At 37.7% G+C, this 11,856-nt stretch overlaps 1 protein-coding gene across 6 annotated transcripts; it reads right to left on the bottom strand.

The window, feature by feature from the left end:
- Window positions 1-1,732: 1,732 nt before the first annotated feature.
- On the bottom strand, window positions 1,733-11,247 carry asb10 (ankyrin repeat and SOCS box containing 10). Of its 6 annotated transcripts, XR_008302498.1 has the most exons (6): window positions 10,785-11,247; window positions 8,507-8,774; window positions 7,262-7,766; window positions 4,478-4,591; window positions 3,229-3,447; window positions 2,977-3,115 (listed from the first exon to the last, which is right to left on the bottom strand). XR_008302498.1 is itself a non-coding variant. In XM_026926439.3 (5 exons), exons 1-5 carry the CDS (start codon window positions 11,122-11,124, stop codon window positions 2,930-2,932), a joined length of 1,413 nt encoding a protein of 470 aa, XP_026782240.1. In that variant the 5' UTR covers window positions 11,125-11,246; the 3' UTR covers window positions 1,733-2,929. The 6 variants fall into 6 exon arrangements, 4 of the variants coding, with proteins under 4 accessions (XP_026782240.1, XP_026782241.1, XP_053093298.1 ...); XM_026926439.3 differs by lacking the exon at window positions 3,229-3,447 and having other exon boundaries at window positions 1,733-3,115; window positions 10,785-11,246; XM_026926440.3 differs by lacking the exons at window positions 3,229-3,447; window positions 10,785-11,247 and adding an exon at window positions 9,681-10,520 and having other exon boundaries at window positions 1,733-3,115.
- Between the last annotated feature and the right edge of the window lie 609 nt (window positions 11,248-11,856).

Below are 11,856 nucleotides of genomic sequence, written 5' to 3'. Positions count from 1 at the left end.
TAACATAATTTATAAGATCTCATCTTCTAAATCATAAAATCACATTTGAAAATTTAGTAAAAATGTTTTTTATCGTATCATACATACATTCTGAATCAGGTCAATAATAATAATAATAATAATAATAATAATAATAATAATAAAAACAACAATAATAACAACAATAATAACAACAATAATAATAATAAAATATAATTATTACTATTATACACACTTTTCTTCTCTCACATCTCCCAAACACTACATGCAGTATATACTTTCTCTTTTTAAGCTTTTGTTCTCAAGATTTTTCTTTTTACCTTCCTTTTTTCTCTGCAGCTCTTCCTCTACAATAACTTCTAACTTATTCATATATTCTGTCAAATTAAATACATGTAAGTCACTTAAGTTGTCAAAACTATGTACAAAATGTATACATAGGTGTACATGTTTCTGAATGGAGGATGGGACGAGGTGGAGAAGGAAGGAGGAGAGCGCGCATGAGGATGGTGTGATGATGAGGAGGGTGTAACCGAGGATAGAGGTCAAAGTGCTCCTGTCACACTCAACATGAATGGATGGCTGCTCTTTCCTTGTAAGGCCTGAAGAGTATCTTCAATCACATCATCATCATCATCATCATCATCATCATCATCGCTGCACTTTTGCATTAAAGATTGCTTATTATTTTATAATAAGAGAGAATATAGTAAGAGAACATGGCATTGTCCAGCTTTCCAGAGTGGCCTTGACGAAATTACACCAATTAATATTTTAATGTGTCTAATTTCATGAATAATCTAAATGCGGGAATATTTAATGTAAACATACAGGGATGTTGTACAGTTTTTTAAATGTTTTATTTTTTTGATACAAAAAGTTTTGGGTATTCTTGTTTTGTTTTTGTTGTTTTGTTTTGTTTGTTTTAAAGCAGTGCAAATTTTGTCAAGAAAACACTGGTTTCAAATTATCAGCACAAATTAACAGCACTGAGAAACTTCCTGTAGTGGAACACTTAACTTTTTGGCTTCTTTATATTCTTAGGTTTGTACATGTGGAACACAGGCTTTCAGTAGGGTTCTTACTGCAAAACACTGATTTTAAAAAAATTGTTCAGCCCTTTCTGTGTTGATGTGGAAGTCTGTTTAGCTCATCATCTTGAGAACCTCCTGGCAGAGGCAACCAGCCCCAAACCATCAACAATCCACCTCCAGATTTTACTTCAGAGTATGATGGTGTGTATGACCAAAAAGTTTGTTTTGCAGTTTTATTCCTCCTTCACCATTTTCCTCCTGACATGTGACACATTTTATTATGGCCCTAATTGTTCTTAAAGGTATTTTTTAACTGCTTTATCTGATCTGTGCAGGCCAACCATTTGTGTTGAAAATCTGTAGACTTCCCATGTTTTTCCAATGGTAATGGATGTGAAAGGGATTTTTACATGTGAGCAATTTCATATTTATACCCCAGGGAAACATGATATAGTTAAAGGCAACACCAGTGTTCCTGGGGGACTGAGAGTAAATGGGAAAAATAGTATCAGATTTTCAAGAATGACAATTTGTTTGGATTTATTTAAAATATTCCATTTACTATTCTTCTAAACAATAATATTGTTTTTAAAAAGTAGTTCTAATGCAACTTTTTTTGTTGTTGTTATACCAAAGATAAATTTATGTGTTTATTTTATGCAGTCATTTTTAGGAAGGGTGCCAATAATTCTGACAGGTACTCTACAATTTCAGTAACAAAACACACAGTTTGAAACATTTTTATTTTTATGTCAATGCAAATAAATGTTCAGGCTATACATTCAAACCATTAATTTTTTTAAATAATTCATACTGTCTTCCTAAATAGATGTGATAATGCAGCTCGCCCCCTTGTGGTCTAAAAAAATAACCACAATGTCCTCGACATCAGTAAGCTCATCACTGAAAATTAAACTATCAGACATGTAAAAGCATTCAAGGTGTTAAATAAATCTACTATGCCATACAATAATCCTTCAATCATACAACAAAACTCATTCTTTTAATGTCTAATTAATGCTACTTCCTATACGTGTGCTTTTAGTAAAACAGTGAACGCAAAAGGGAATGCATATTAGCGTAATCTACCAAAGCTATTCCTCATCATCATCATCATCATCATCATCATGTCTTTTAAACACTGAAAATTAAAAAACACTTCTCAAACGTTGTTTGCTCCACAGTTAGACACATTCATTTAGTCTAGTCTTTGAAAGATGCATGTCATGAATGTCAAATGTCACATTTATGCACAGCGCTGAATGATATTTGTGTCTCATTTAAGGCAATTTACATTTATTCATTTGGCAGATGCTTTTATTCCAGCTGGGATTTGATCTCACAACCTTCCAGTCACTAGAACAAAACTACCAATGTTCAAGTCCTGCTCAAATTATTGGTCAGTATATATATATATATATATATATATATATATATATTATAATTTTATCGACCAAAGAGACCAAAGTTCCGCCTTCATTATTTTTTGGGGCTCACAAAATGGACAAGGTGATTTCACAGATCAAAATTCACCTAGATGAAATCAAAGTGAAAAATAAGCACTACCAGCACCAAATTTCACATTCTGTGTCCTTTCCCCTTCAGTGAATCAGCTTTTCTGGCAGGAGAATTTTATTTGCATTAGCGTAGTCTTCAGCTCCTATAGTGCCATAGCAATCAAAAAAATCATAAGTGTTATTAATGGCACCTCTGCCAGTGTGCACAGAGAATATGTGCTAACACAAATTAATTCCTTAGTTAAAAAATACATGCCTTTTTGAATAATCTAGAGTAGCTACAATTGAACCGTCATTGTCACTGAACAGTTTTACGCAGTATTAGTCTACATCCATGTCCTTTTCACTTGTACCATGATGACTATAAAGCTGGTGGTACACTTTTGGTTCAGCAAGCACTTAGTGAATATAGCCTCGAAACTGCAGCATCAGGTAGTCCTTCAGAAATGTGGGCAGGCCTAATTTTGGCACCACTTTGTGTACACGGCCTTCTAGATAGGTGCGTAACCTGTGGCGAGCCAGATGCTGCAGGGAGCGAGGAGTATTGCCCAGGGCAAACACAGACTCGTAAAAGTCATGATGTTTCTGTAGAGAGAACCCAAAGAACAGCATAATTTAACAGTTCTCATTCAAATATCCTGGCCATGTACACAAATTCTTTACTGAAGTAGAAGGGCAATTATTTTCTAAATAAATACTTGTCATGTTACAGAGAATCCTCGAAGCATAAACTCCTCTGTCCTGTTGACTCTCCCATGGAGGAAAACATACTGACTATTACAAAGTGCTGACACTGGAGACTCCTTCCATCAAGATTAATTAAACATCACCTTATTGAAAACTTCTTTAAATCTGTTTATTATTATCTTAGATTATGTCGAGCGTTCATCATTCAAGTCCCTGTGAATGAGCTGTTTCTGTCAAAAGGAATCAGAATCGAGAATTCAGTAGTGCAAAGGCTGACTTACAAGAGCTTTATTTCAAATCTCTCAAATGTTAGCTCATGGATGACTACCAATGGAATTTTAATAGCTAGCTTGATAGATTATAGTGATGGGTTTCCTTCTCTCTGTCACCTGTTTAGATTTGTTCAGAATTTCGTTTGGCTCTTTAAAGATAAACGCTAGAAAGTCACCTTATGACAAATACACTATATGGCCAAAAGTATGTGGACACCTGACCATCACACTCATATGTGTTTGTTGAACATCCCATTCCAGATTTTGTCTCGTTTGCTGTTATAATAACACTCTTCTAGGAAGGCTTTCTGCTAGATTTTGGAGCATGGCTGTCCATTCAGCCACAAGAGCATTAGTGAGATCACTGATGTCGGGCGAGGAGGCCTGGGGTGCAGTCGGCCTTCCAGTTCATCCCAAAGGTGTTCAGTGATGTTCAGTGGGGTTGAGGTCAGGACTCTGTGCAAGCCACTGGAGTTCTTCCACTCCAACCTTGGCAAACTATGTCTTCATGAGGCTTGGTTTGTGCAAAGGGGCATTATCATGCTGGAACAGGTTTGGGCCCCTTAGTTCCAGTGAAGGGAAATTGCAAACTACAGCATATAAAGACATTCTAGACAATTGTGTGCTTTCAACTTTGTGGCAACAGTTTGGTGAAGGATCACATATGGGTGTGATGGTCAGCTGTCCACATCCTTTTGGCCATACTGTATAGTATATATGTTTATAAAGAATGTAGTGATGTTTGAAAATGTAGAGAGTAGAATGTAGAGGTTTTCTCTTTTGCATTGCTGTGAGTAAAATTCAGAAATATAAGAATGTAAATATGAAAGAAAAATGCAAGTACAGATACGTAAAGTCAGACTTAAATATTTTACAAACATAATTGAAATTTGTTACCTCTTTGGCTGTGTCATGTTATTTTGAATTTGTATAATGATCTATCTCAGCCTTATGAGAACATAAATGCAGTCCATTAATATCTTCCCACCTGGAACTCCTCTGGAGGAACGGCCTCCACCCACTGATCATTGACTTTGAGATGGCTATATGCATTCAGCAGCACTTCTATTGTACGTGGTGACATACAGCAGTACTTCAGGACCTGGAATTAACACACACACATTAAAGATAATCATCACCTTAGACATTTATTCATAACAGTCATCCTGAGCAAACAGCAGGGGGCTCGCTGTTATAGGAAATTGAACAACGACAGGGTGGTGTGATGCAGCCCCAAGTGAAGCGAAGTTACTATTACTAACACAAAGTTAATTATTTTCTAATAACATTGTTAATTCCAATTATGCCATGTTTTCACCTGATGTCACTTTATACTTTTGTCCATTTATAGTTACATTTAATGTTGTGGAACGTCTGTGAAACAACTTAATTCCGTTAAATCAGTTACGTTATAGCAGCTATAAACAGTCATTCCCTGAGCAGTCCTGAAGACTTTCTTGTAGTGGAAAAATTACTGAATATTACAAAGCACTGACACGGGAGACTCCTTCCATAAATATTAGCCTAAATAAACATCTCCTTATTGAAAACTTCACCATATCAACCATTATACAGTTTTATTTATTAAATCACAACATGTTTATTATTGTGTATTATCTGCCGTGCTGTGTAAATTAATACTATAGAAATGATAACATTAATACAAACTTATGATTTAAATTATAGCCTTCAGAGTTGAGAATTAAACAGCACCATGGGATAACAGTGAATAATAAATAAATAGGTCAAAGTATACACTCTTAATATGTGAAACATGCACTGAGTATGTTGTGAATGATCTGTTAGGACAGTCTAGTCATTTCTTGAAACAGCTAACACTGAATTGGGAAAACAGAAGCTGCTCCTCAATCAAGGTAACAATGACAGTTTCCACCTGGAGCGATATCCCCACCTGCTCGGAAAAAGGCCAGAGGTCGGCGGTGGTAGTTGTGAGGGAGTGCAGTGCAGAATAATTAAGCACTTGGCTTGATGAACAGATTGGGCCCCTCTCTGGGGGATTGTCGAGAACTTCTGCAATTAGTGCTAATTAATCTCCTATTAACATTTGCCTCATTAAGAATCAGGCAATTTATCCGGCACAAGTGGGATTCACTGGATGTACAGTACTAAGCGCTTTCTACTATGAGCACAGTGTTTAAAAAGAGAACGAAAAATTCCAATGGAATTTGATATAATACTCTGTTTCGCATGTTGTAGCATGTATTAATCTGTTTAGTTCTTAAACATATTAAACATGCAAACTACTTTTGACTACAAACTGAGATTTTATTTGCATCAAGAGTACATTTGAACATGAACAAAATGAAAATCTCAGTACTCAAATGATGGCCAGCCTTTAGTCAAAAATTTTATATGTAGGTAAATGTAGTTGAGACATTGGAGCAAATGTTGTACTCAGAGTTCCAGAGTGCAATGCAGCTATATTACACAGTAGCACAGAGTTATGGCAGTGACACAGCTTAACCATTTAGCAATCTACGACATGACGAGCATGATGGCCTTGACGGCAGAATTAGCATGAAACTTGAAGCTTTGGAAGCTGATCTGTATGAGCAGATTGTATAGTTGAGGAGGTGAGCAAGCTGGACAGACTAAAGGACTAAACTGCCGCTGCATCGCTCTCTTTAAACAGACATGAAGCAAGGGCTAAATCCCATTGCATCAAGATCAGCAGGCTATAGAATCGTTTTAGTAGCATTATTGGAGATCTGCCAAGCATTAAGCATTTTGTGTCGAAACTCCTTATTTTAACATTGGAGTCACTATGTGTTGTTACAAGTTATCATTCAAAAATACGCAAAAAGAGTAGTCTTATTTTTTCTCCGATAAAAAAATGCCAATAAGCCACTCAACATGTGAATCTAAAATTATGCACAGGTGTTTTGCACTTTCTAATATTAGCTGACACCCTGGAAGCTCCCACACACTTTCCCTCCCATCTCTCATTAGTAATCTCTGGTTTCCATTTTCCCACTTGAAATGCCTGGAATCACTTTCTGTCACGGTAAATGGAGAATGTTTTGAGTTCATTAATGCGAAATAAACTCTATCAGTATACAGTATGTACGATTTACCTAACATCAGATAATAACGTATGTTTATTAAGGATGCCACCAAAATCTCTTGGTGAAAGACAAAAAACATCACAGTAGAAAATCTAACATGTCAAAAATCATTTTAATGGTAAATGATAAGTAGAAAATGATTTTAAAAACACTGCTTGCTCTCCTGCACCTGTTAGCACAGATTCATTCAAACAGCAAGGTAGAAACTGAAGAGCTTATATACAGTATCTACCAAGCAAGCAGCAGCTCACTACCCCCACTACCTCCAGGTGGGTACTGTATAACCCCATATATACATGAACTACAGTTTCTAGTTTTTTGCCAGTGATTTGTGAAAGGACTATATACTGAACTACATCTTTACCACACTCAAGCTGTTTGAAAGCAACAGTTTGACCTCAGGAGGTACCCACGAGATCCTGGTAAGTGAAGGTTAAAACTTGCGTTGAGATCTGTCTGAGTCCTGGAATAGTCCTATGGATTGGTGAAACCAAAATTGACCTTTGCTAGAGTGTGGGAATGAGGAAATTGTAAACATTTAAAGAATGCAAAAGCACAATCTATGATTGCTTTAGTATTAGGTCAGCCCTTAAGATGGCAACCGCAATACGCCAAAAATGAAAATGGCTTGGGGGTTGATGAGATTAAAACAATGTACCCAGATCCTGAGGCAGATGTACACTGACCTTTGGCAAAGCTCCTGGCCACACTCTGATTGATCCGTAGTTGAGCAATTCCTGCACAATCCGCTCGGGCTCATGCTCCAACTTATAGGCCACCATTTTTAGGATATTATGCATGGGCGCCTCGCCTCCATAGTCCATGACATTGACAGAGGCACCGTTCTGCAGCAGTAGCTCCACTATCCTGGGGTTGGCATTCTTGCACGCCATGTGCAGAGGAGTGTGCTTGTCAGCGTCACCCGTGCTCACGTCCGCCCCAGCCTCCACCAACCGCTGGCACACTTGAGCATAGCGCTCCAGAGCAGCGTGCTCATGCGGCTGCGAACATGCAGCATTCAGTGGTGTTTGTCCTTCATCATTCTGGGGCTCCACTGCTGCACCGTGACGCAGGTACAGATCCACGTGGGCCAGAAGACCGTGACGTGCTGCTACATGCAACGCCGTGTCGTTTTCTTCCAAGCTGCGGCTGTTTATGGCTGCGCCAAACTGGATGACATGCTTGGCACACCTGGGAAATGTACGTCAAAGATATAGTGCTAAGAGATCTTTTCTTTCTCTCTTTCTTTCTTTTTTCTTTTTATCACATATCAACTTACTATTGTATTTCTTTTTTTATTTCTTTCCTCCTTGTTTGTTTTATATTTATTTTTTCTTTCTTTCCTTTTTTTAATTTCTTTTTTTATTGGTTATTTCTTTTCATTCTTTCTTTTTCTTTCTTTAATCCATCCATCTGCTGTTTCTTTCTTTCTTTGTTTGCTTCTTCCTTTCAGTATTTAATGTTTTGATTTTCTTTCTTTCTTTTAATCAGTTCTTTCTTTTAATTTACTTTGCCTTCTTTCTGTTGAGTGTAATTTTCCTTTCTCTTTCATTACTTTTTTATTAGTTCATTCTTTCATTTCTTTCTTTTTCTTTCTTCAATCTGTCTACTGTTTCTTTCTTGCTTGCTTTCTTTCTTTTATTGATCCATCCAGTCCATCCAGTTTTTTCAATTTTCCTCCATCTGCTGTTTTTTTCTGTTTAGCTGTCACTTTTTGCTTCATTTCTTTCTTTCATTTTTTCTTTCTTTTCTTATATATATTCAGATCGTTAAAAATATATCTGCCTTTGCTAATGACAGAAACCATGTTATCAGTCATACTACATTACCTATGGTATGACCAATATTGACCTTGCTACAGTTCTTCAGATAATGTGACTAATTGTGCAGGATTCAAAATTAATGATACCCAGTGACTTATTATCACTCACTCCAGCGACTCTGGCTCAGTGCAGACATGCAGGGGCATCAGTCCATCCTCGTTGACAGCATTGGCGTTGGCACCGTACTGTAGCAGCAGTTTAACGCAGTCTGGCTGGCACTCCTGGCATGCCTCGTGCAATGCAGTGGTGCCCCCAGGAGCAAAATCTACACTGGCCCCTCTCAGAAGGAGATGCCTCAGGCAATCAGTGAAGCCTCTGCCTGCTGTGATGTGCAGAGGGGTGGTCAGATCCTGCTCATAGGTCAGAGACCACAGTCCTGAAGAAGAAAAAGAACACCATCAAATTAAACATGAGACCTTTGATTATTTGCCAGAAAAGTCAACAAGTGCAATGAACGATGTTTGTGGAACTATGTTACATAGGCAGGAAATGAAGTTAGCTCAAATGAGGAGCAAAATACTCCATGTTGCACTGTTATAGGAAAATAATCAACAACCTGGTGGTGTGATACATCCCAAAGTGTTTTATTTCTCTTACACCACAGCAGTTTGCCAATGATTACATTTTTATTTATTAAATAATAACCTGATACTTTTATCTGTGTACATTTTAATGTTACATTTAATGTTGTGTAATGTTGCTGAAACAAGGTCAGAACAAATCACTTTTGTTTTCTATTTTAGTTTTTTTTCCTTCCTTCCTTCCTTCCTTTCTTTCTTTCTTTCTTTCTTTCTCAACATTATTTATTTATTTACTTCCCTTTTCTTCCCATCTTTCTTTCTTTCTTTCTTTCTTTCTTTCTTCTTTACTAAGTTAATCAAACTGAATTGAATTGAAAAGTTGACATCTCATCTTTATTTAACAGGATCTTTGGTCAAAAAAAAAAAACTCACCAGCCTTTCTTTTTTTTCCTTTTTCTTGAAGTTAATAATGCAAAAAAAACAAAACAAAACCACAGCTTATTACCAAGAAACCACAACAAGCAAACTCCTCTGTCCTGAAACTTTCTCCATGGTGGAATACTTACTAACACCGGAGACTCCTTCCATAGGTTTATGGTAACATAACTTCTTTCTACATTTCTTATACATTTCTCTTTGTTGAATAACAGCACTTTTGTAACCTATAGTAATGATAACATATTCGAATATGCAGCTTCTGACCAATGCATCAACACCTTCTGAGCAATCAGAATCAAGAATTCAGCAGTGCCATGACATACTTAACCCTCTGTAGTTGAACCTGAAGTTCCTCCACTCCTCTATGTCACTGGTATCATAAATCGCATCCATAAGGTGTGCGTATTCAGGGTCATCGATGATACTGGCCACAGTGACCTCATCACCGGTCAGGAGAGCGTTCCAGAACTGAAGCACCCATCCCGAAGCTTGCGCAGTTGCGATCACGTCGTTGCGATATTTCTTCTGCTTCCTGAACTTAATCTTTGGTCCCATGATTTAAATTGAAGCAGTTGCACAGATGACTCGATGGTATCCAGTGTCTTGTTGTGTTGTTGTTTTGATCGGTTGTTTCTCCTGAGTGATCTCTGGAGGCTCTGAGCTCTGTTTGCATGGACAGCTCTATTTTAAGGGTTCATGGCTGTTATGCAACCCACTGGACATGTTAGAATCCATGAGGCAGTTGCGGCATTTGCACCACATGAGATTTGTGCACTCTCACGCCAGTGGTGCACTTATTAATGTTCATTAATGATGACTCACATCCTACAGTCTCATGTGAACTGAATGAACAGCTCTACTAAAATAACTCGATTATTTACAGAATATTTATTTAGAGAAAGAGTTTGTGCTCTGGGTTAATGGGGTTAATGACAGCACTACCCCTTGACCATTCTGTAATTCTTTATTTTATTAGGTTGCTTTTTGATGATTTTCTTTTCCTACTTTTATCACTCAATTCTTTCTTTCTTTATTTCTTTTTTCCTTCTTGCTTTCTTTCATTTTATATATATGTATATATATATATAATTAACTATATTTATTCATTTACTTTGTTTATTTTCTTTCTTTCTTCCTTTCCCTCTCTCCCTCCAGTTGCCGTCTTCTTTCTTTGTGCACCTTTTGCTTCCTTTTCCTTCTTTAAAATGTTGGGTTTTTTAAATTTATTTTTTCTTTTTTCCCCTTTTTCCTTTCTTCTTTTCCTTTTTTGATTACTCCTTTTGCTGTTTTCTTGCAAAAGGAGTTGATTCTTTTCTTTTCTTTCTTACATCCCTCCTTTCTTTCTTTCTTTCTTTCTTTCTCAAGACATTCATACACTGAGTCATCAGTATATATCAACCCAAATCCAGTGAATGAGTAAAACGTACCTCTCACTTTCCCATCAGCGACCCAGCGCATGGCCCCTCCTTCAGGCTTGATGACCAGTTTATCCGGAGAGCCTTTGGGAAACAGTGTCTTCACAGCCTCCACATCTCCTGTGTACAGTGCATTCTGTACCACCAAATCACGGCAAACCAGTGGCGCCGATGGTACCTCCAGGTTCTTCCTGGAGAGTGTGGCTCTTTCCCGAGCCTCCTTCCTCAGCAGGTAGCCATTGACGGTTGGCTCAATGAGCTTTCTCTGATGCCTCCGTCTCTCCAAAAGGTCTTGTTCTTGTTCTAAGGAGCGCAGAGCTGTTGAAGTGAAGGCAAAGCTCCGGTGAGACATGCTGAAGGGAAGAGGCTATGGAATTTTTTTGCTTTTCTTTTCTGTCTTCAGTCTTAAACTGCAGTAGACACCACGTTCGCTGTGCCACCCCGGCTCAGTGGAGTTGTTTTGATATTTAATCTCAGATGGGCCTTGCTGCCTATGAGCAGGAATCTATTTTTACCGCAGTCACATGGGCGGCGCATGCCAGGTTTAGACGTTCTACAGCTGAAAGTGTGACAAGGACATTTTTAGTCCACTTTAGACTGCAATAAGTGTGTATAGTGGGGATAAGTTTCAAGACACGCTTTGTCATGCCTTTCCTTACTAACTAGTATACATAGCCATGGATTAAATTATGAGTTGAAATTAAGCTGTCCCTCACAAGGTCTCAAAACAACTGGCTCATTTGAATTGATGGTAAAATCCATACTATAAGTTCTTTGTATGGAAATAGTATAACAGTGTAGAAGGAGGGGGCATGGTTTAGCATGGTGGTTGGGGGAGGCGCTACACGTATAATGACTAACACCTGAATCTTGTTTTCCTCGTATATTAATGGGATCTCTCTCTCTCTCTCTCTCTCTCTCTCCCTCTGAGCAGTGAGCAAACTGGAACGCTGCCAAGTTATTTGTGTTGAAAAGATTTATGCTACTGACTATGTGCTATAGCAGAGGTGCTAATATTCCTAACATGAAAATCCTAGCAGGCAGAGAAATATGACAGAAATTTACCATACAAAACCTTGTTGGT

This window comes from Pangasianodon hypophthalmus, chromosome 1, assembly GCF_027358585.1.
Source record: "Pangasianodon hypophthalmus isolate fPanHyp1 chromosome 1, fPanHyp1.pri, whole genome shotgun sequence".
Lineage (NCBI taxonomy): Eukaryota > Metazoa > Chordata > Actinopteri > Siluriformes > Pangasiidae > Pangasianodon > Pangasianodon hypophthalmus.
This window is presented reverse-complemented; position numbering and strand designations above follow the sequence as displayed.

Excerpts from the sequence above, each read along its gene's own strand:
- asb10 (XM_026926439.3), bottom strand. The coding sequence starts at position 11,124 with ATGTCTCACCGGAGCTTTGCCTTCACTTCAACAGCTCTGCGCTCCTTA. Across the intron at positions 4,592-7,261 it reads GGCCAGGAGCTTTGCCAAAG|GTCCTGAAGTACTGCTGTAT; the intron begins GTCAGTGTACAT and ends TGTTAATTCCAG. Across the intron at positions 3,116-4,477 it reads TTCCTCCAGAGGAGTTCCAG|AAACATCATGACTTTTACGA; the intron begins GTGGGAAGATAT and ends TTCTCTCTACAG.